A 23,143-nucleotide genomic window follows, 5' to 3' on the forward strand; every position below is an offset into this window, starting at 1 on the left:
AGGTTTGACCTCAAATATTTAGGCACAAGGACAAGCCTCTCTGTGCCATCACTCTGAGTCATATAGTCTGAAGTTCTTTGGCAGAAAAAAGTCTGCTGAAATTAATGAAAACATAAAGCCAGTCTTTGATCCGTCTGAGAAGCCTTCGTTAAAACTCTCCTTTCATGCAGCCAGAGCGGCCTGAACCACAGTGCAGATAAACGGCACCGTGGGAAGGTGACATGCTGTTTCTGTGTCTGTGTAATTCACCTCCTGACAGGGCAGAACTCCTCTTTTATCATTTTTGCCAACCAAGGACTCAACTGACATATTATCCTTCCCACAAAAAAAGAAAGAACTTGTTTCAGTTTTGTCTTTGTGTTCTGATCATTTTATAAGAATAAGGTGTCAGACCTGTCTCAATAGTTCTCACCTTGGCACAAGATTTCTATCTTCTCACCGGTGTATGGAAGATGCAGAGCACGAGTTAAATAAAGTTAATGTCATTAACGAAGGAGGGAAAAGAACCGAGAGCAGGAAGTGAGACCAAAACAAGCAGAAGGAGAGCAGAGAGGAAACCCAACAAAACTGAGAGCTGAAGATCAACAGCAATCATAAAACTAGAAACGCAACAAAACCAACAAATATGACTACAACCAAAACTCAGCGCAAACCAGGACAGGTCCATTCACACAGTTCATGCGGTGTCCTATATGGAATCTGTTTTCATGGGAAAGCTAAAATACACAAACTGCACAGCAGCAGATTTCACACAGACAACGTTAGCGACCAGAAAAGCTGAATGTTAATGTTGCTCTATGACGGCTGGTTATAATTAGGCCTCCAAAATGAAGTAGCTTTAGCTAATTCAAAGGCTACAGAGTGAAATTATATTATAATATATTAACATAATATTCTTTAATGTTATTATTAATAGCATTAAATAATATTCAGCTTTCACAACCAAACAATGTATGCATGCATGCATTTTTCCTCAGTACTTCCAACTAGCTGACACCAAACTGAGGTGAGCACAGCTCTGTGTGTGAGAACACCTCTGCTGTGAATAAATACACACAGGTAAGTGTAGACTCTACTAAAAGATGCTAAAATTTAAATTAGAATCCATCTCGTCTGGAAAGTCTTTTTCTTATCGTGTCCCATCAGCATGAAGAGACTGTAAGATATTTTGGGTAAAAATATGAGTGTCAGTGTGTGAGGATGAATGTGCGAATGCATTAAAACGTTATCACTGGCAGCTTTTTCCTCAAGATAAAGCTGTTCCCCTTAATTCAAGGAAAATGGGTTTGTTGGGTTTTATCTGAAAACAGTGATAAGGTTGGATGTCTGAGCACATCCACACGAGACAAACAAACCGAATACTCCTCCTGGTCTCGTACAGTCGGGTGAAATTGCTGGATTATTGGATTTTTTTTGACATATGTAGTTGAGCAAACAGTTGATTTTTTTTAAGCAGTACCAAAGGTGGGATACAGAATCCCAAGGTAAATCAATTTTTCCATAATTAATTCTATAAAAAACATCAATAAATATAGTATTCTTTTACACCCTTGGCAACAAAACCTTGTATTGCCCACCTTCTTCTAGGTGTTTTGCATAACAGCCCCCAGTCAGTGACACTGGTTTGCACTGAACACTCACACATGCAAAATTATTTTAGCTGCAAGAAATTTTAAGGTTTTGCATGTATTACCTTTTTCAAATTCAATTCAGTTCAATTTCAATTCACTTTTATTTATATAGCGCCAAATCACAACAAATAGTCACCTCAAGGCGCTTTGTATTGTGGGTAAAGACCCTACAATAATACAGAGAAAACCCAACAGTCAGAACAACCCCCTATGAGCAGCACTTGGTGACAGTGGGAAGGAAAAACTCCCTTTAACAGGAAGAAACCTCCAGCAGAACCAGGCTCAGGGAGGGGGGGTCATCTGCTGAGGGGGGGACTGACCACAAAATTTCAGTTGGCTTCAACTAGGACATTTCATCACACTCCAAAATGATATCCATATCCATACCTATGTGCCGTAGATTTAAGGATGAGACATGCGATTATTCTCTACAGTCTGCCCTCTGCCCAGTTTCATTGAAGGCAAAAGACCCAAATATTAGCCTATCATAAAAAGACTTCCACATAGATTCACACAGTACCACCGCAATAGCACAGAATGGCAGCATATTTGTTTTAACAATAACAGAATTGTAGATACTAGGCCGCGCAAACAGGGGCTGTGACCGGGTTCACCCGCATGCCGACCCACCCGGCTTGCTCCTCCGCCCGGTTAGCCCGCAAGCGGCCCTGTGAGAAACCCTCAGCAGCGCAGGAAACGGGAGCGCAGCGATCCTTCCACAGGTTCACCGACGAGTCAAGTTTGATCGCCGAACATTTTTTCTGCACAAAATGAGGCTAGACTCACCTACAGCTGTGTTTCCAATCTGATCACCACCAACAAAAGCGGCTCCTCAGTGCAGAAAATACTTCACATCACATGATTCGATTTTGCATTCTGATTGGTTCTAGGGATGTCGAGGCTTTTGCGGGCAACGGGAAGTGGCGTTTAGAGGCTTTTGACAACACAGGGATAATTCAGGCTAGGCACAGCGAAATGGTTTGAGTGGCGTGTGGAAATGATTCCGTATCTCATTTTCATTTTAGCAGCTGTTGCATCTGAACTCTTCAAATGTTAATCTATGCTACTAACACTGTTCAGGGAGGTGCCATAAACTTGCATTCTTTCAAGGGGCTGAGACAGGGGGGGCCACTACATGGGTTTCCAAAAAAAGTCATATTGTATAGAAGCCTATGAGAAAATTTCCTAATTCTTCCTTGAGTTATGCCATGCTTTATTAATTAATACAGTATGACAATTTTTATAAATGATGGTACCATTTAGTGTCAAATAGACAATAAAGAAGTGATTTAGGGCATCACTACTGTGGGACCAAGAAGTCATTACTGTAGCGTGTGCAGTGACCTCAGTCACACCCCACCCCCCCGACACCCTGACATCTGGTATCGAAAAATGGTGATGGACAAAATGCTCAATTCATGGTTTTAAACAGTAGTCCACAAACCAGTGAATGATGTCATGGTGGTTGAGTTAATCTGAAGCAACAAAGGATCCCCGAACCACACCATGGCTCACAGCCGCTCTGTCCCTGCTCTGAAAATGTGCCTACTGTTACTGAGGCCAAACAGCTCCATCTCTGAGTCACATTTTCCCCCAAACTGTTGGCTTTTTGCCTGAAGGTTCACTGGCTAACTCCAGCTTTCCTCTAATGTTCTTTCTGGATAGAAATGACTCCTTCCTGGCACACCAATGACAGTTAAATGTGTGCAGCCTCTTTCTGATTGTAGACACACTTTAACACCAGGTTCAGATCCTCTGGTGAAACTTTTATTTGGGGATGTTTAAAAGGCCTTTCCCAACTCAAATGCATGAGCCACAGGTTTTTCCTGATGGCTGCAGATCAAAGAAGAGTAATTAGACAAACCTAAATAAGGAGGGTCTAATTACTGGAACCTGATCTGGAAACCTGGTTATTATTTGAATGAATTTGATGGTGTTGTGTCAGGCCTGTACTGATGGGCACTGTTTCTGCTGTTTTTAGCAGACAAAAAACAGCAGTCTACATATGGGAGGGATAGCATTTAACAGTCTAGTCCTTGCAACGTCAGTTATAAGAATTCATAAGTGCAGCGGTTTTGTTACTGCAGGAATGTGTCCTGTGGATTTCATTTATCGAGTTTCTGCCTCATGCATTCTGTGAAGTAAAAGACGAGCGGACTGAAAGCTGAAAAACAGACTTCATCTCTCCAAACGTCTCTCAAAGCAAACTCTTTTTCTTGTTCCAACACCAGCTGCTTATTCCCACACCGCTCTGTAATGTGCCTCTGTAAATGATTCATCCTGCTACAAGTGGTGTGTTTCAGAATCAGCAGGGAGGCTATAAGAGCTTTGAGCCCGAACCCCCCGTTACTTGTTAGTTGGCATTTCAGAGTGAAACACTGACTCACTGCTGTCATTATGGCAAGTCTGCTCACCGCTGTGGCCGTGCTGGCCGTGCTGTCCGTTGGGTTCTGTGAGGAGGAGAAGAGGTTTTTGCAGCGCGCCGGTGTGGCGTTCAACAGCAGGCAGTACAAATCTCTGCTTACGGTGACCAACGGAGAGCAGTTTGGAAACTGGACCTGGCCTGAGATGTGCCCTGAGAGTTTCTTTGCTGTTGGATTCAGTGTCAGGGTAAACACTCTTTCACAAATGTTGATTAAGAAAACATCTGCTGCCACTGATATGGCAAATATAATGACTTTATATTTCCAGCTATTTCACAGCCCAGCGACATGAATAAAGCCAAACTTTTCTTCTTATATATGATGTTGTTCCCAGTATTTTATTTTTTGTACTGGTTTACATTTCCTCCTCATTCTTAACATTCTGCAGAAAAGAATTAATTTCACTTGAATGGTCAATTTATTATCTTTTATTTGTTTTCTGGATTATTTCTCATCTCGATGGGCTTTTACTTTATTGTCTTCAGCTTTTCAAACAATACCAGTCAGAACATTGATATCATTCTGTTTTAAGAAGAGGAAGTAAATACAGCTGAGTATGTAACTCACAATGAAGTCTGTCGCAAAACAAATGCCATAAAACCATATTTACCATAACTGTAATTGTTCATCTTCTCCATCCTGGCCTGAAGATTTCTTCCTCTAAGATTAAAGACCAAATCTTTTTTTTGTGCATTAAGCAGCATGCAGGTGAGGTCTTAGCTGCAGAAATGCACACTGGGTAGTCAGATATCTCTTGCAGTTTCAGATATTAAACCATAATCGTCCGCACACATGAAAGTAAAACCTGAAAGTGTTCTGTGAACCTGACCTGAACTTTCATCCTTAATTTATCAGCTGCTGTTCCAGGAATGAGATAAAGTGTTTTCTACGTCTGGGACCTGTCCTCTGTTTTCTCAGGTGGAGTCTAACCAGTACGGGGCGGATGACACCGCCCTGAACGGGATCCGCCTCGTCTGCGCCAAAGATGGAAACCGAAACTTCCTGTACACTATCGAGTCCCACACTGGATAGTAAGCAGTCGTGAAAAGTAGTCATTTTCAATCAATTTTTATATTTGCTTAATTATTTAATTAGGCATTAAAGCTCAGTTATAAGCCATTAATTCAAATTTGAGTTTTAGGTGGCTGTGATATGTTTAAAAGTGATTTTTTTTAAATGATGTATTTTACTCCATACTGTCTGCAGTGTGTTTCTATAATCCCATGAATATAAAGAATACAAGTGTATTTGTACATTTGTAATATCATTGCTACAAAGTGCTGTATATTACTCCAAATTAGGCTGCAAATAATAAAAGAAGAGGCAATAAAATACACAATTAAAGAGGTTAAAATGAGCAATGAGGGAAAAATTAAATTACAACAGAAAGATAAAGTGAAGTGAAAAATTCAGTATTTTAAGATTATTTTATTAAGTTTGTATTAAATTAGGCATCTCATGATAAGAAACAAACGCCTTCACAAACTCTCAATCAACAGACGGGCAACAAAACATATTAAACAAAAAATGTTATTAAAATTTTTGATCATAATGATCATCATAATAATCATTCTTATTCTTATTGGTCATAAAACATAACATCATGATCTGTATTGAGCGTAGGGAGCAGGTGGAAGAGAGCCTGCAGAGGTGGAGGTATCCTCTGGAGAGAAGAGGACTGAAAGTCAGCGAGACAGAATCCATGTGTGAATGAGAGGGAGACGGGGGAACAGCGACGCTCCGAGGAGCAGAGTCAGTGAAGGTGGATGAGTTTAAATACCATCCAACCACGCAAAGCAATAAACAGTGCATGAGAAGTGAAGAAGAGCATGAAGGCAGGGTGGAGTGGGTGGAGACGAGGGTCAGGGGTGATATGTGACAGAAGGATAGCAGCAAGAGTGGAAGGGAAGGTCTGCAGGATGGTAGTGAGAGCTGCTGTGATGGACGGATTGGAGACGGTGGTGCTGACAAAAAAGACAGAGAGGCTGAGATGGTTTGGACATGTGCAGAGGAGGGAGGGTGGATATACTGAACAAGCTGCCAGGCAGGAGAAAAAGAGAAAGACCTCAGAGGAGGTTCATGGATGTAGTGAAGGAGGACATGAAGAGGGTTGGTGTAACAGAAGAGGATAGTAGGGATTGAATAAGATGGAGGTGAGATTAAATGTGAAAGTATACAGGAAACCAGTTCTACAAAAAGTAGCACATGTGGATTATCTGCTGTTTCCATGCAGTAGATTTAAAGGAGAGAAGAAAGTATTCTGGAAGCCCCAAGAGCAGATTTTTATAAATAAATTATATAAAAGGGCTCTTTCTTCTTGGGTTGGCTTTCTGTAAGGAAGTTATTGGAGTTTATAAATATGCAGCTGCTGCTTTGGAGGTTTGATAAGATCAGGTACTTTGGAAGCAGCAGGAAGCTGGAGGCTAATAGTTTCCCACTATGTTCAGAGAGGAAATCAGTGTATTACTTCTGCCACAATCACACAACTTATTTTCTTCCCTTTCATGTTTCCTTATTTCCCATGCTCCTGTCCAGCTTCGGTGACTGGTCCGAGCCCCAGTACTGCCCCAGCGGCGTGCTAACCTCTTTCCAGATTCGTGTGGAACCCCATCAGGGTCTGTTTGGTGACGACACGTCCGTCAATAACATCAGGTTCCGCTGCAGCAGTAACCCAACACTGGAGGGGCCCGGCACGCAGTGGGGAGAGTACGGCCACTGGAGCCAGGAATGCCACGATGGCGGAATCTGTGGCATCGAGACCAAGATGGAAGAATACCAGTATGGCCTGGATGACTCCACCCTCAACGACGTGCGCTTCCATTGCTGTACCAACTCTCAGCAGGTAAGATAAAGGTTAGACTAAAAATAATTGGTAAAGGACACGTTTTCATGAAGGTTTACATAAATGTTTGTGTGAGGGTGGCTATATTCAAGCACGTGAGAACAAATTTATTCCAGACATAAAATTACCTGTTAGAGGTACTGCCACCATAAACTCATGAATATACCATAAAGCTCTTGGTCTTCTTGAGTACTTGGGTAGTTTTTCCTCCACAGGTAATCTCGCAAAGCTTAATGAAATCTGGAGCAACTAAACTTAGCACAAAAAGTAAGGAAAATTGTGCTTCAATGATTGTCTTTGCTGTAATGATACTTCCTGGCAATAAATCTTATACCATTGGAAAGCCTGTTTATCTCCCCTGAAATGTGCCAATATGTGTGGAGAATGCAGTTGCGGGTTGCACCAATGATAAACTTGCCAGATCTTCCCAACCAATGCCAAACAGCTCATTGACTCTTGTCTGGTGTTGTTTATTGGACACAATGTAACAATTCTTTTAACAACCAGGGGCCTCAGTAGCATGTGGGAGAAGGTCACCAGCTTGGTCACACACTGCTGTGGAGTGACATCCCATTCTGCAACCAGCGTTTGTCTCCGATCAGCCAGTGTGGATGTGTCGGTCACTCTGACACGAACAGCACGCCCAAACAGGTCAGGACTGCAGGCAGGCCACCCCATCCTCTCCACCCCCCAAAGTCTCGGATAAAACCCGCTCTGTGGGGGCGAGCGCTGTCGTCTCAGACGCTAGAGTTCGGCCCCTGGCTCCAGAATCTCATCTTGACATCTTTCCGCATTGAGATTGACTCCAATGATCAAAGCAAGAGTCAATAGCAGAATAAAATAAAAAGCATAGAAGCATTCTTCTTTACTTTTTGTGCTACGTTTAAATGCTAAAGGCTAAAGTTAAAAAGCTAAATTTGGCACATATATAACAGAGAACATGTTTGTATCCCAAAACACAGCAGAAGTGTTTTAAGTGTTTTTCAAAATCACAGCCAGCTGAGTGGCTCTGCCTCAGGATTTCTAATTAGCTGAAGCGTTTTTGATGACGTTCTGAGATTTTCTCCAGATGACTCCATGTGTTGGAGATGGAGGTCGGGATACTTAAGGAACTTAACTGCCAGCTGCTCCTCGTGTTTGGAAATATGCTTCACAAGTCTGTATTAGTAAGAGAAAATGAAATTAGCAGGAACATTTCCACACTCATTTTCTAGTTTACATGGCTGACCGGCCACTGCTACTCAATCCACCTGATTTTAGTCATTTTTTGTGGGGTATCTTCTGACAGGCAACAAGTAGAGCATAGAAAAATCTTCAATTTGTATTCACATTTATCTGGAATAAAATTCCACTCGTTTTATTACGATGTCTTCACTGATGAGCGTTTAGCCTTTGCTTTTCCCTTACCCCAGCTGGTCACGGCACATGGCTGCTGTCCCTCAGTCTGCTTCTGTTGGAGGATTTTTTCTCTCCAGTGTCATCGAGTGCTCGCTCATTGGGTTTCCTCTCTGTGTGTGAAGTCCTTCACTGCCCAATATTCTGATTACACATCACTATTGTTTTTCCTTGGAAACAAAAAGTGTGCAGAGATTTGGAGTAAAACTATGAACCTACAAGTGAAATATTTATATGTCATGTAGCTGGTTGTATATGCAAGATGTTTGTTTATTATTGCTTTATAAATGTATTATTTATTTATTACTATATTATTTTTCAGTGATTGTCAACTGAGCTGATCCAGTTTGTCTCCGACATCTAAAACTCAAAGAAGACGAATAAAGCTCATCTGAAATGTGACCTCTGCTGTGATGTTTTCCCAGAAGCTCAGATGTGTCGCGTTGTTTCAGTTTGTCGGAAACAGAGCCGAAAGTCACCTTCAACGTCAAAAACAAAACCATTAAGGAGCCCTGCCTCAGATCGAGCCCTCATCTGAAGGGGCACTTTGTTCGCCGTGTCATTCGCTCGTCGGCACGAGGGCGGCGTGTTTTCATATCCCGTCAAATGAACCAATGAGCTCACAGTAAAGTCAGAATAAGCACGAGCCGCTGACACAGCCATTTCCTAGAATTCCTGCTGGAACTAAGGTAATTAAGAAATGACAAGAGAGGGGGTATTAATTAATTTACAGTTTAAGGCCTGACAAAGGTTGATAAGACACCGATTGGCACACACAGAAGTGATTTTGCTAATTAATCGGTGAGCAGTTAATCTGCTAACACTGAGTGTGTGCAGAAGATTGGAGGGGAAACTCGAGGATGTTATCAAACAGCGAGGTAATGGTTTCAGAAGATTCTGCAAGTCGAGAAAAAGCGATTACAGCCTCTCACATAGGCTACATCTACACAGGGCCTCTTGGTTCTGCTAATTAATACGGCAGTGCTGACCTCATATCTGAGTTCAAAGTGTACTTATTGGAGTTTGATGCTCAGGTACACCTGTTGGTCTGCTCAGAAAAACAGAGATGCTGGCATCAGCAGGAGGAGGAGTGTTTGAGGTAAAAAACATAACTCATCATTTGTTTTCCCCTTAAATATTGAATAAGTAAAGCCAAATGATACATTTGAGTGTAGAAGGCCGAAGTTAAATGAGTGTGAAAGAGTAAAAGATATTTTTAAAAAGTAGCTTATTGATCATTTCCTAACTTGGTGTTTGGAGAAAGCTTAAAAACTGGTGCCACATTTACAACAGGTTCTCCAGCCTGAGCAATCATCGCGTCCTCACACTGAAAATGACCTGTGGGAGTGTCGAACCATAGACGGTGTGAAAGATGGACCCTCAGTGTGGTTTTGGAAGTTAGCATTTTGGCTTTTTTGGAGCAAGAAGTGACCATGAGAGTGTTATCAGCCACACAGACACACACATCGGTCAATCATTAGAATAGCACTTAACAAAAATGAAGCACAAACTTTTTAGATGGTCTGCACAACATCAGGTCATAATAAAAGTCACATAATCCCTTAAAAAAGGCTCAAACACAGTGGAAAGGGTCAGAATATTAACTTGAAGTAGTGGAGGTCAGGCCCAGGAGGCACCAGCGGCCTGCTCTGAGTTATTCTGAAAAAGGAAATGAGCCACAGAGACTCAAACTGGCTTTGTTGTAAAAATGTTTTTAATGCAGTAAGCCTCAACATTTTAACGCAGGAGTCTGTGGGGACTGGCTTGCTTTTGGAGCTGGCCTCAGACGGATGTTGGAGAAAACATCAGTGTGAGGGTTAGGCACGAAAACCCCACGAATAGGTTTGAAAAAAAGATTTCAATTTTGGTTGAAAGAGACGACCTTCATTGTCATTGTTACAATAATAAACATGCAGACAAAGTTATGTAACTTCAAAAGGAAAAGAAACAGTCTTTAAACACCATACGTGTTTGATTATAAGTTGTTTTTTTTATATATTTGAAGTTTAAATTTGATTAGAAGGAAACCTTATTTTTTTTTTTTGCATGAATCTTGAGAGAATCAAGTCAGAATATTGTCCACAGCTGTCCTTTCTCCCATGCAGTGCTTTAGATGTGTTCTCAATAGGGGAAATACTGAGTATGGGTCACACAAAAGTGCTGCATGGGCAGAGTCTGCAGGGGGCAGCACAAATGCTCTATTCTCACATTGGACAGTGGACACACTGGACAGCAGACAGAAACTGTACCAGGGAGTTAAAGACAGTTTAGTATCCGTTCTGACTCGATCGGCCGGTCACATGCTGACGTGCACCTCTGCAGGGTAATGGCTGAGAAGTCCAGGGCTGCAGACTGTAAAATGGCTTTGGTTATATACAGCATGCTGAAGTGTCCATTTAGGCATATTTAAAGGTTCATTATGTTTTTATACGCATCACTGCAGTGTTGAAAGCCTTCTTAGACTTTTTTCTCTCCTTTATAAACATTGTGAGGTGAGGTTAAAGGTTAGATGGCAGACGTGGATTTCTATTAATCACATAATATTAACTGACGAATCATTTCAGGACTAAAACCAGCAAAGCCGTTAGGAGTGCAGTCTATTTCAAATCTTATTTCTCTTTGCATCAGGCCTCAGGAAGTCACTAGATGGCACTACTGCACTGAATGGGATTTTAACCCACAGCTCTCACCTGTAACAGTGATTTACAGTATGAACATCATACTTCATGCACTGAGTGCAGTGAGTTGTAGATCAATCAGTCCAAAGCTGAAAACATGGCAGAGCTGTACAGCCTCACTCCTGAGCACAGAGCCCTGCAGCCTGCGCTGGATCAGCCTCGACCCCTGCCTGTAACACTGTTACAGCATCCCATACCACATGCATGAAAACAGCACAAAGGAACTTCATTATTCAGAAACGTGCTACCCTCAGCAAACTGTTGGATAGCATTACCTCTGGGCCCTAGAGTGTAACCTTGTGGATGTAGAGCCCTGGGGTCGCAAGTTTAATATACAAACCACAGGCTCACTGTGTTTCCTGCCATCTTAGTGGCTCTCCAGTGGGTCCCCAATCTGCCTCAAGAGCCATTAACGCCTCCTGCAGTGAGGAGAATGGATATGGTGTTTTGGTTGAAGGCAAAGCCTTCCTCTTAATGACCTTACTCTCCCCTGGGCTCTCAGCTCATGACTTATAGATCACACTGGCTGTGTTGAATCAACTGTAACTATAGTTGGGCTCAGAAACACCGTAGGGTTATTATAATATGTGTTGGTTTGGGATTTTATGTGATATTGTGATGCATGAGGGACAGTTTTCAGCCTGAATTGGGTTGTTTTGATATAAGAACAAGACAAGTGGTATTTTTGAGGTGTTAGTGTGTAATAACTATCAAGTTGATGTATTCTAAGGTTCACACAATAATGAAGGTAATAACCAGATGGAGCAGATGTTTAAAAATGATCCTTTCATGTAGCGAAAATGTTAATTTGAGCCTATAATTCCCTGCTGCATTATGCTTCTTTCAACATTTTCTCCGTGTTCAGTGGACTGAAGTTGTTATTTCATCTTTCTGTAGTCCTCCAAGGATGGTCTGTCCTTGTGCAGAGCTAGAACTCAGTGTTCTGAATAACCTTTTCTTCTGGGTTCTGACATGGAGCGCTTTATGAAGGACAGCCATTGTGTTTCATGACTCTGCAGGGTTTGCATGGATGGCTGGAAGGCTCAAATTCTTTTCTGCTGCGTGTTCCCCTTTAAAGCCATTTACAAGTACATGTCTATTTGCAACAGTGTGACTTTGCTACGTATGAGCATCCTCTTGTTAGAGGAGTCATTTGAAAGCGTGATAGATATCAAACTCCCATCTCTAACATTCTGCAGGAATATTCTGTGGTCAAATACATTTTCTCAGAGTTGTAGCAGCAATTTTACAGGAGGGAAAATTTACATTATTAAGGCCGTTTCACACCAGATGCGTTGCGTAAAAACGACACGAAGTTCTGAATCTTTCAGATGCGAACCTGTCGTGTAACCTATATAAACACCGGACGCGTTGCGTTTTTGTGCCAGCACTGTGGAAAAAAAAATGCAGTCGACATGAAGCGCTGATGTAATGAGGCCCTGATGTTTCTAAACAAGAGAAGGAAGAAAGAGAGTTTATGGGTTCATCCAACTCATAAGAAAGCAGCAGCAGGGAGAGTTTCATGGTTTGATCCTGGAGTTGAAGCTGCATCACGGATGTTTTCGCGCATATTTCAGGATGTCAGTGGGACAGTTTGAGCTCTTGTTGGCCAGTACAACTGAAAGAATTCAGTTGTACTTTAATCCCACCAAAGAGCCAATCATCAGGAGCTGAAACAGGAAAGCTCCCACACCCCGGACTTTAAATTCTAAGGGGGGGGGGGGCTTCCAAGAACTTGCATTTAGATATTTTAGCCAGCTGACAGCAGTCACTGTCGACCACCCGACCTTTCTGCTTCTTATACACAGTCGTGTAAAACGCACGCTTTAGCAGAAAGCTGGCCATTTTTGGGCAATATTGGCTTTCCCACAAAAAGTCCATTGGTTTAGTTTTATTTGATATGTCAGATAAAACTAAACAATGCTGTAAATACAGGATTGAATCAGTGCTGTATTCACAAAGACTGCAGTATAATGTGGGCTTTTTATGGAAGCTCATTTCTGCCACTGATTTTTTTCCTTTTTTTTTTGTTGACATCCTTAAGTGAGAATTTTGGGGTTTTTCCTCAAAATTTCAACACAACTAACTTTACATTATTTTCTTAATTTTGAGTTATTTTTTCAGTAATCTGAGTAATCTGAGTAAGTCAAACTTTTGAAATTTTGACTTATAGACCTTCTAAATGATGGGGGTTAACAGGAAGCTTCAGCTGTGTGGTGGCAAACAGATGTGCAGTACTTGTTATTGGATGGAGGTACGTGTACTTTCTGTGTTTTTTTTTTTCTTGGCATATTGTATCCGCTGCCTGAATCTGCATGAAATTTTAATGAAGAGCTCTGACTGTTAGGCCTAGAGGAAGAGTCATAAACAAAGATATAATGATGTGAAATGTTGTGCATGGGTAGAAGAAGTGAAGGTTTTGGAGAAAAGGTCTTTTTTAAGCTTAACGTTGGGGCAAAAACACCAGACTGTGTTTTACAGTTATGCACAGTTATGTTTATGCGCACTGGTTACCAATGAACTTGGGTTGACCTGAAAAAAAAAAACGGTCCTTTGAGCAAGGCTTCGGCTGTGTCGACGGTTGTTCTGAGCAGAGCACTAAACGGTGCTGTTTTGTATTTTGCACCTTTGTTTCAAACTTTATAAGTCAAATGTGGAGATAAAGGATAATATCTGAAAATCCCACCTAAGCTACTTTTCAGCTGCCTCACTAAGCAAAACTCCATTTAAACTTTGACACAAACGAAGCGCAGACACGTGTACACATTAAATATAAATCATTTTATAATATACAAATTGTACAGATGTCATGAACAATAGGAATGTTGACATACTCGGGATAGCAAAGATAAAGAATGCTTTTTTTCTTCCTCAATAGCAATGCAAGAGACAACGGCACATGATCAAAGATACTCAACATTCAAGATGGCAGCCGAGGTGATAAAAAACTCACATCAAAGACAAAAATCTAAGAATACATCTTCCAGAGGCTGTGAGCAAGCTAAAGTGACAACACAGGGAAAAAAAATGACTGCATCCTATTAAATCATGTTCTGCCTTTTCTATTCTGCCCATTTCACACCATAGTAGCACACAGGAAATGAACCATTATGCTTTTTTCATTTTACAGCATTACCAAGAATGATTGCACCAGTGCCACTGTTGAGGCTCAGAGACAATTATGCTGATATAAGACAGTATGTTACCTTTCCTCACACGAAAGGGGAGAGGGCTGCGGACGGATACTTAATACTAACATTAGGTCTCCTTCTTTCCACGGGCGGCTAAGCTAACACGGTTCAGCATCATTTAACTGATGAAGTGTCAGATCCCATCTCACTTTTCTCTCGCTGTCTCTGTTTTTCTTTTCTTTCCCCTTTTTTTTTTCTTTCTTTTGTAGACCACAAAAATCACAATTACCCAGAGTCTCTGGAGTGTACTCATGTCAGAGGTTAGACTGCACAGCAACCAATCAGCCCTTATCAGAGAGAGATGGAGCCCCCAAAGGCCACGGCCTCACACTGGATGGGCGGATGCAGGGCTGGCTCTAACTTTTTTGTCAAGGTTATGAACATCCATGTTTGTGGATGAACACCCGGAATGCTGTGGGAGTCAGCTGAGATCACCTCATTGTTCTCATTTTCCAAACTCTGCTCCCACAGATAAAGACGGATATGATCTATTTGGTTTCACAGGATGCCAAAGGGGAATACGTGTCACAGTTTTTAGATTAAAATTGCACAGACATGCAAAAAAGGAGAAAGGAGGGAGCACCGAAATAAATTCATATTCATAAAACAGATAGATGACGGTTAAAATGTTTATCTTGACGCGGGGGAGAATGAGAGAATTTATTTAATGTGAAGAAATAAGCTGACCAGGATTCACCTGGGGAATTCCTCAGATATTCATAAAGATCTCGTCTGCTATCAAAAGATGCCAAATATAACTTGTCATATTCCCACAAAACCGAGAGAGTGTCGGCCGAGTCCTGTTTGCCGCTCGGCTCTTCTGATACAAGAGGTGGCATTTAATATTTCTTGAATGCAATAAATGCTTATTAAAGCAGCCAAAAGCAGCTGAGACGATGACGTTTAAAGAGGAGAAGAATACCATAATACGACTTCATATCTTCACTCAGTATTGGAGCGGTTATTTGTCATGTGCTCGTGCAAACTCCTGTGTGCAGCTGTGGAAAATCCATTCTGGCTCAAATATGACCCATAACCTCGTCTGCCATTAGCGATGACCTCATGCTCACAGTTCTGGTCTCCGTCATAGAGGACAAGGAGCATATGCTTCGGGGGGGGGGGGGGGGGTCGCGCATGCAGCGACCCCCCTCGCTTTAAATCCCACGACAGCCCTTGGGAGGTAGCTGGAAGCGTCAGTCAGCGATACATTTTTGCAAGCTTTAGCAGAGGCAGCACAAAGCCCACAATGAAAATGTTACAAAACAGAACATTCACGATTTAAAAAAAACAAACAAAAAAAGTCCAAAACATGTTAAGAATAAATCCAAAGTATAATACCTGCATATGGACAAACACCTTCGCTCCGAATCCCAGCAATAAAACATGTAACAACATCTTCAAAATACCAACACCGACTTTCCCGTTTGACTATAACAAACACTGAAATCACCACGGTGCCTCTAAAAGACATTTCTAATAGCAGACTGTGGGCCATTTACAGTATAGTGATAAGGCTAAACTGGTCACAGTTTCATATTCTACTCTACACAAAACATCTGCCATTTTACATTGAAAAATCTCAGCGGCGGGTGGATTAATCTCCCGAAAGGAGAGCACTTATTCAGCATAATCGATCTTACTTGTGTGTAATTGAAGAGTTTCTTCTCCGGGAAGGATCCATTTTTCTTGACCGGGCCATCATTTATTCTCATAAAACAAAATATCCAAATTGTGACAAATGATATTCTGTATAAAGCTGGACAGAAGGTAGTCTAAGTTCTTTATAAATCAAATGCTAACAGTTAAATAGGCTTCTGACATCTTTATGATGAGATGTGTGTAACTTCTTTGCAAAATGTGATATTAGTTTAACACAAACTCCTCCTCAGTGCAAATGGTTCCCCATGACATCACTGTTAATACGAAGGCTATTTGCTTCACATTGAGGTGTTTTGCTGTCAATATCTCCCCCCCAATAACTGACCCCCCCCCACCACCATTATAAATGTATGATTACTGACAGATACCCCACTGACAAAATCCATTAGTGAGCTAATGAGAGCTGTGCACCGTGAACGTCGCCACTTCCCTTCCTCCCGTTCCACCTTTTAAAATGGAAAGCTACACGATGCCGTGGAGCAGCGCATTAGGACTTGGTTATTGTCAGAAATGATGTCTGGTAAGAGGTGCTTAAAGAGCTGGAGGTAAAATAATGAAGGAAATCTCAACGGGGAATGTGGGACACAAACGGCTGTTACTTTAAATGAGCCTATTCATTTCTTTTATTTGACTCACTTATACTCTGTGGTCTTTCTCTTTCACTGCAGCCTCCTTTATTTCAGTTTCTCCCTCCCCATTCTGGTCTTGATAAAGGACCGGGCTGGAGCATGATCTGACCGCACAGCTTAGCTGACAAGTGCTTTCATTTTCAGCAGCTGGCTGGAATGTGATTAAAAATGCAACTCTGCGCAGGAACAGATCTTCGCTCCTGTGTGGAAAAGCTCACCGTGAACGAGCTCTACCCCTAAGGTGCAAACATTCAGCTGAATTTCACATCCTTATCTAGCTTGGCTTTGAATATGGAACATTCTGTATGCAAGGTGAGCACACCAAGGAGTGATTATCGGCTCTGTTTGAAGCACTTGATGGCTTAGAGCTCAGCGTAAACAATTATCTCCTCAGCCTACTTTGGATTGCCTGTCGCAACAAACGCCTTTCCATCACCTCCACGAGCTTTCCCGTCCCCTCACATCCCGACTCACGCAGCAGGTCATGGGATGGTGCAGGTTGGTTTTTTTATATATTCAGCTGGGTTAAAGAGGCAGGCCAGACTCCGCCTCTTTTTGTTTCATTTATCTTCATAAAGTGATCAGAGCTGGTCAAACAGGTAACTCTGTAAGACAAGAAAAGCTCACCATGCTCTGTCCTCTCTCTGTTAGGATGTAGTTTTGATATCTGTGTGTGTGTAAAACAGCATAACTTAAGCGTATTTGAAAGGTTGTACGTGGACTTGCTGCATTATTTGCAACAAGAACAATGCAAAGCTCCTCTCCCTGTCAAAGGCCTGGTCACACCAGGGGCGAGCAACACAGCAGCAGCGAGCTGTTGGTGGGCTGCTGTTCATGGGAAGCTAAATGCTAACACACTAGCACTAAGTTACATGAACTAAGTCAGCTTTAATCATCAGGGTCGTTAACTCCGTGTTAGTTTGCTCTCAGCATTTTAAACATCACTGAGCATGCAGAACTAGCTCCTAAGCTAGCAGCCACATGAAATATCGTTTAGATTGGCCGATAAAAGGAAAATAAGTTCATTTGGTTTGTTCAAAAGATGTATTTGTATTATGAATTCCTTCACTAAAACCATCTACAAACCATTAACTTTATCGGGAGCAGCTGGTAGTGAAGTGAATTTAGAAGGCTGTAAATAACTTTGGAGGACGACTCCAACAGCGAGTCGTCCATTTTGATCTCTCTCTTAACAGTTTTGCCAGCAGCTGCACCCCTCGCTGAGGATAAATTCAGTCCTCACAATGACTCCTTTTAATTTCTTTTTAAATTATTATTTGAAATGCTGGGTGACCAGGCCTTCATTCTGCACCCGCTCTGATTTTGGCATCATTCTCAGTGACTACCCCACAGCAGCATTTCCTGTATTGGATATATACATTCAGTATGTGTGGTTTTAAATGAAGTTCTTTGTGAGCTACACTGAGTTAGGTTGGGGGGGGGGGGGGGGGGTATCAATGAGAGATGGGGGGGGGGGGGGGGGGGGGGGGGGGGTTGGATGCTGCAGCGATGGGGATCAAAGCCCCAATAATTTGGATTAGGGACGACACTGTGAACCAGTTCTGAGAACGGGGACTCTGAGAGGTAGGGTGGGGACTAAACTTCTGGGGCTACTCTTGAGTCTCCTCTGGGCTTTGACGTGTGGCCTCCGTGCGGACTGATTCTTCTATTTTGCATCTGACTGCATCATCGTCACCCTCGGCTTTCTCCTCATCTGTCTCTACCCCCATTTTCTATCACAACTTCAACTTCTGCGCCGCCCTCGTCTTCCTTCTCTTTGGTCTTGCTCTCGACAGTTGCAACGGTTTTCATCACCTCCTCTCCATTCGCGTCCGATCCCTCTCCATCCAGTGCTTCTTCTTCTTCTTCAGTGCCATTTTCCATTCCCTTGTCTCTTGTCGCTGCTCCTCCATCTTTCTTTGTGACAGTCTCTATGCTGATTTCAATGCCATCATCAATTTTTCCATCTTCCCCACACCTCGCCTCGCTCTCTGTCATTGCCTCACTTTCTCTTTCTGTCTCTCCCTCTGCTGTATTCACCTTTTCATCCCTGCTCTTGTCTTCCTCCCTCTCGGCCTTCTCTCTGTCGTCAGGAGTCTTGGGATCTTCTGCATCCTTCTCGACTTTTGCTTTCTTTTTCTTCTTATTCTTTGCGGTGTCTTTGACGCAGTTCTTGCCGGACTTGCTTCGGGGCTTGAAGATTAATTTCTGAAACATTTACATTAGTATGTTAGTGGAATGCATTGTAACTCTGCAAATATGCTTTTGGCCACAAAGCAGTGCAGGCAGACTTAATTAAGAATGGATCACAGTAGATCTAATACAGCATGGGGATAACTAGCTAATACAGACAAGTCTCATTGATGCAGAGAAGGAAATTGAGGCCATTGTGGGGGGAATTATTGGTGGCCTTGAGGCCTTCGGACTGACCAAACAAACAGGCAAAAATTGAATGCAATATGTACTCAATTACTTGAACAACTTGTGACGGGTTCACACACTGCAGGGATAGAGATAAACTGCAAAGAAAAAGCCAGAAAAATCTTGTTAACGCTGGCAATTCCCCGACTCTTGGAGGCTGTTAAATTTGTTGTTGTGATGGCAGTTTAAATTCGGGTCACAGGAAGCATCAACATAGATTCATTCCACTGCAGACAAAGGTTAGCTTTAGAGGTTATCACTGTTATTTAGGGTAGCCAAGAAAGAATTATAAGCCTCGTTCCCCCCAAAGCAACACATTTGTCTGTTGCTAGAGAGCTCCTTATATTGGCTCACATTTATCCAGCGCTGTGTGTTAGAACAAAAACAGCAGTGGAATTGGAGGTGGCAAAAGGTGATGTTGACCTTGGATGTACGGCAAGGTGACAGAATGGCTGGTGGGAGATCCCATAATATCCAAGAGGGGAATGTGAGGTCACGTACCTTTGATTCCCTCCTCTTTCGGCCTAAGATGGGTCTCTGCAGGAAAACGATCTGCTTGGTGGACAGACTTCCATCACTACAGGACACGGGGACAAAGAGAGAGGAGAAGAGGAGAGTTCAGCAAGAAAAAGGTCCTGAGCTCATTTCATCCAAATTATTTTTAAGGATATGACAGTATTTTTATATTCCAGTGGGGGGTGGTGAAAATCCAAGATAAATATGCACAATTATTTGGAGTAAAATGCTGAGCTAACACACTCATTTTGACCATCTGTCAAGACAGACAAAGGTCTGGTGGCCACCGCTCGTGCCTCCCACTCTTATCTGACAGCTGAAGGATGGAGGCTCACATCTGCAGCCGAACCTCTTTCCTGCTGTCGTCTGTCAGAGCCACTTCTCCCCTTTACCTTTGAAACATGCAGGAGAACAGATCACATGTGCAGACAGCCGCCTTTTTGCAACTTGTGAGCATGTTCTGCTGCTCTAAACATGCATTTCTTCTCCATTTCTGTATTCCCCCGACATAATCCTTCTTCCCATGCACATGTCTCACTCCTGTGTTCTGAGAAGGATAATCTGCACAAGTACTCGCAGAGTACTGACAGATTAATCGTGGCAGGAAATGCAGATTTGTTTCTGAGTGGGCTTCCTGTCTCTCACGTTCACTCTTTAGTCTGCTCATATTTGTCATGCACAGCCCTTTTCTCAGCCCATTGTGCTCTCAGTAAATAGCTGCCCACTCAGTTCTGACTCTTATCTCATGTGACAGCCTGTTTTGTGACAGTTTTATTGTTTGTTTCCATGTTATTCTATCCATTTTCTCCTGCTATTATTGGACGTGGCTTAAAAGGAGACGTGTCCTGTGATACTATCTGCTGCAGGCTCAATAACACGTGCACATAAAAGTCGGATGCTTTCTAAAGTTAAGTCGTCTGCTCAACTTTGCAGTTGAAGAACGATGGCAGGTTTATGATCACTGCCGAAGCCTAGAAGCCGACTACAAATCTTCTCCTTCCCAGCATCAAATAGACTTGAGACTCCTTTAGCAGAAAGCTTACTATCTAAACCATCCAAAGCCCACCACAACCTCTTTTTTCCATTACCTCCTTCCTTCCACCATTTATACATAAGCTATTTTCTAAGCTGTCAAAAATGCTGGATGGCTTACTGGTGAATCAAAGCTGAAAACTAGCCAGAGCTTCCAGCAAAAAGCCCCAGCCCATTAAGACAGAAAGGAGCGGATGGCTTAGAAAATCACAGGCCTTTACCCAGCCGAGTTTTGGCTGTCAGTGTCAGCTGCACCATTAAAACGTGAAGCTGTACAGAACAGCAAGAGCCTGTGGATGTACCTGCCGGTGGCTTCAACTGTGAGGGGAAAAGAACCACTACAGAACTCAGCTGGAAGCTGCCACTTAAAATAAAAAAAACAAACATAAAAAATAAACCAAACTGACACGCGAAATGCTAATTTTTCTGCCACAAAACTAACACACTGTGCAAGTCAAGTGTATGATGATAACTGTGAAGCTTTTAATAAATTTAGACACCAGTAAATTTGTCCGAACCTTCGTTTTATTCCCTCGTTGTTTATTGTCCCCCCAGTTAATGCAGAGAAATTCACATTCACTGTAGTTAATGGCTCTAAAATGTAATTACCATCTGCATTAATTGAATGTGGAGAACATGAACGCATGCTCTGAGACAACCACATGAATTAATGTTGTGTGGAGAAGCCGCTGAGCACCAGTTAGCATTAATTTCAGACGCTGCTGAGATCAGTGACACTTATCTGAACCCTCCAGATGAAGTGCAGCCTGGAAACCCCGACACTACACAAAGCGTGCATTTGCAGATTTTTGTATTTAAAAATGGAGGAGTCAACAGCACGAAAACAAGTGTAATGAATATTTCTAATCTGAAATAGATCATCAACCATTATTTTGGAGCGCAAAATGTTTTTCGGGCAGGGAGAGAAACGAGCTCTGTCTTATAATGTATCTAGGCCGGCTCTGATTAATTAGCCATGTTGTGCTGTTGTGCTGTGGCATTTTGAAAGAGAGGAGAGAGGGGGCTGTAGGAAAAAAAAATAGAGGTAATTAATCAGCTATGCAGTGTAACAACAGCAAACATGGCCAGCTGGGGTGGGGGCAGCGCAAACAATCGGTCAATGTACTGATGGAAATACTGCATACATCAAAGTACTCGGTATTCCTGAAGGACAGCTTCACATTATTCACGCTGATCTTATAACAATGCTTCATGTCCGTAAACACGTGAAAAGAATTGCTGGCAGCTGAAGTCATTCCTCGGGCTCGTACCGGAGCCCACGATGGCTGCAAAGAGATCCAAAGCGATTTTCCTCTAAGTTCTCGTTCTGCGTTAAGTTGCTTTCTAAATTTAAACAGGTGCATAAATGAAGCGTCAGCAGTCTGAGTTTGAAGAATCAAGATGGGACGATCTAAAGTTAAAGTCTACTTAGTCCGTCTGTCAGTTTGCCAAAGGAGACGACTGACAGAGAGAATTTGGACTCAAACTGCAGGTTTTACCTGCGATGCTGCTCAGCTGAAAAAAATTGTTCAGCTGGGTGAGAAGGGCCTAAATGCAGCCAGACACTCCGTGATACAGCCACTTCATCCCATTTCATGACACACTTGGTGCTGTCCCTGCATCTGGACATACTTGCATGGCCCATGACCCAAACAGTCAGCTTTAGCTTTTTACTGCAGTACCGGGAGAGACCACATCAGCAAGGCCACATCCAACACTCTTAATGGTGAAACCAGAGACGCTGTGGTCAGGCTAGTATTACAGGGTATTTTGGAGCTGCATATTCTGTAAATATCAAGCTATTTTTGGCACGTTGTGTATTTAATATGTAAACATTTGAAGCTTTTTGTGTATCACAAGTGACAAAGAAGGTATAGAGACACTGATATCAAGCCATTCACCACACGAAGTGACAAAAAAAGACAACTCAGATTCCTTCATGATGGAGAACTCTACAGGAGGAGAGCCGGCAACGCTACAAGTGCTGCTAACTGTGGTCTTAACCAGAAGGTGGCGTCGTCTTCTTCTTCTTCTTCTTTTGGCTGCTTCCTTTAGGGGTCACCACAGTGGATCATCTACCTCCATCTCACCCTATCATCCTCTTCTGTTATATCTCTGCATGTCCTCCTCCACTACATCCATGAATCTTCTCCGTGGTCTTCCTCTTTTCCTTCCTGTCTGGCAGCTCCATATTCAACATCCTTTGTCTAATATCCACTATCCCTCCTCTGCAGACGTCCAAAGCATCTCAGCCTCGCCTCTTTAACTTTGTCTCAACCTGCGCTGCTCCTCTGATGTATTCATTACTAATCCTCTCCATCCTGGTCTGCCTCCTGTCTTTCTGTCAGCGCTGCCATCTCCAAACCGTACATCATCTCTACCATCTTGTAAACCTTCTCGTCCACTCTGTAACCAGTCACCCCCACCCTCACCTTCACCCACTCCACCCTGCCTGCACCCCCGCCTTCACCTCTTGCACTGTCTGTTGCTTTGCATGGTAGAGCCCAGTATTTAAACTCATCCACCTTCACTCCCGCTGCACTGTTACACCTGTCTCCCTCTCATTCACACACATATATTCTCCACCTGCTCCCCACTCTCACTACAGACCATAATGCTGTCTGTGAGCATCATCGTTCACGGTTAAATAATTACATTGTAAAGCAAATGTAACGATACATGATGAAGATGTAGACTTTCTTTGCCTGCTTTAAGTAATCAGCAGT

The 23,143-nt window shown here is 42.5% G+C and overlaps 2 protein-coding genes across 2 annotated transcripts in view; one reads left to right on the plus strand and one right to left on the minus strand.

The window, feature by feature from the left end:
• Window positions 1–3,961: 3,961 nt before the first annotated feature.
• On the plus strand, window positions 3,962–8,693 carry LOC115794734 (vitelline membrane outer layer protein 1 homolog). Its single transcript, XM_030750376.1, has 4 exons — window positions 3,962–4,241; window positions 4,973–5,085; window positions 6,590–6,896; window positions 8,614–8,693. Exons 1-4 carry the CDS (start codon window positions 4,029–4,031, stop codon window positions 8,614–8,616), a joined length of 636 nt encoding a protein of 211 aa, XP_030606236.1. The 5' UTR covers window positions 3,962–4,028; the 3' UTR covers window positions 8,617–8,693.
• A 9,295-nt stretch (window positions 8,694–17,988) lies between these two features.
• Window positions 17,989–23,143, minus strand: part of rftn1b (raftlin, lipid raft linker 1b) — a 158,474-nt gene continuing 153,319 nt past the window's right edge. Inside the window, 3 exon segments of the mRNA XM_030748961.1 lie at window positions 17,989–18,175; window positions 18,177–18,656; window positions 19,371–19,446. Coding sequence (XP_030604821.1) covers window positions 18,059–18,175; window positions 18,177–18,656; window positions 19,371–19,446 — 673 coding nt within the window. The 3' untranslated portion in view covers window positions 17,989–18,058.

This window comes from Archocentrus centrarchus, chromosome 16, assembly GCF_007364275.1.
Source record: "Archocentrus centrarchus isolate MPI-CPG fArcCen1 chromosome 16, fArcCen1, whole genome shotgun sequence".
NCBI classification, from domain to species: domain Eukaryota; kingdom Metazoa; phylum Chordata; class Actinopteri; order Cichliformes; family Cichlidae; genus Archocentrus; species Archocentrus centrarchus.

Excerpts from the sequence above, each read along its gene's own strand:
- LOC115794734 (XM_030750376.1), top strand. The coding sequence starts at position 4,029 with ATGGCAAGTCTGCTCACCGCTGTGGCCGTGCTGGCCGTGCTGTCCGTT. Across the intron at positions 4,242-4,972 it reads CTGTTGGATTCAGTGTCAGG|GTGGAGTCTAACCAGTACGG; the intron begins GTAAACACTCTT and ends CTGTTTTCTCAG. Across the intron at positions 5,086-6,589 it reads ATCGAGTCCCACACTGGATA|CTTCGGTGACTGGTCCGAGC; the intron begins GTAAGCAGTCGT and ends GCTCCTGTCCAG.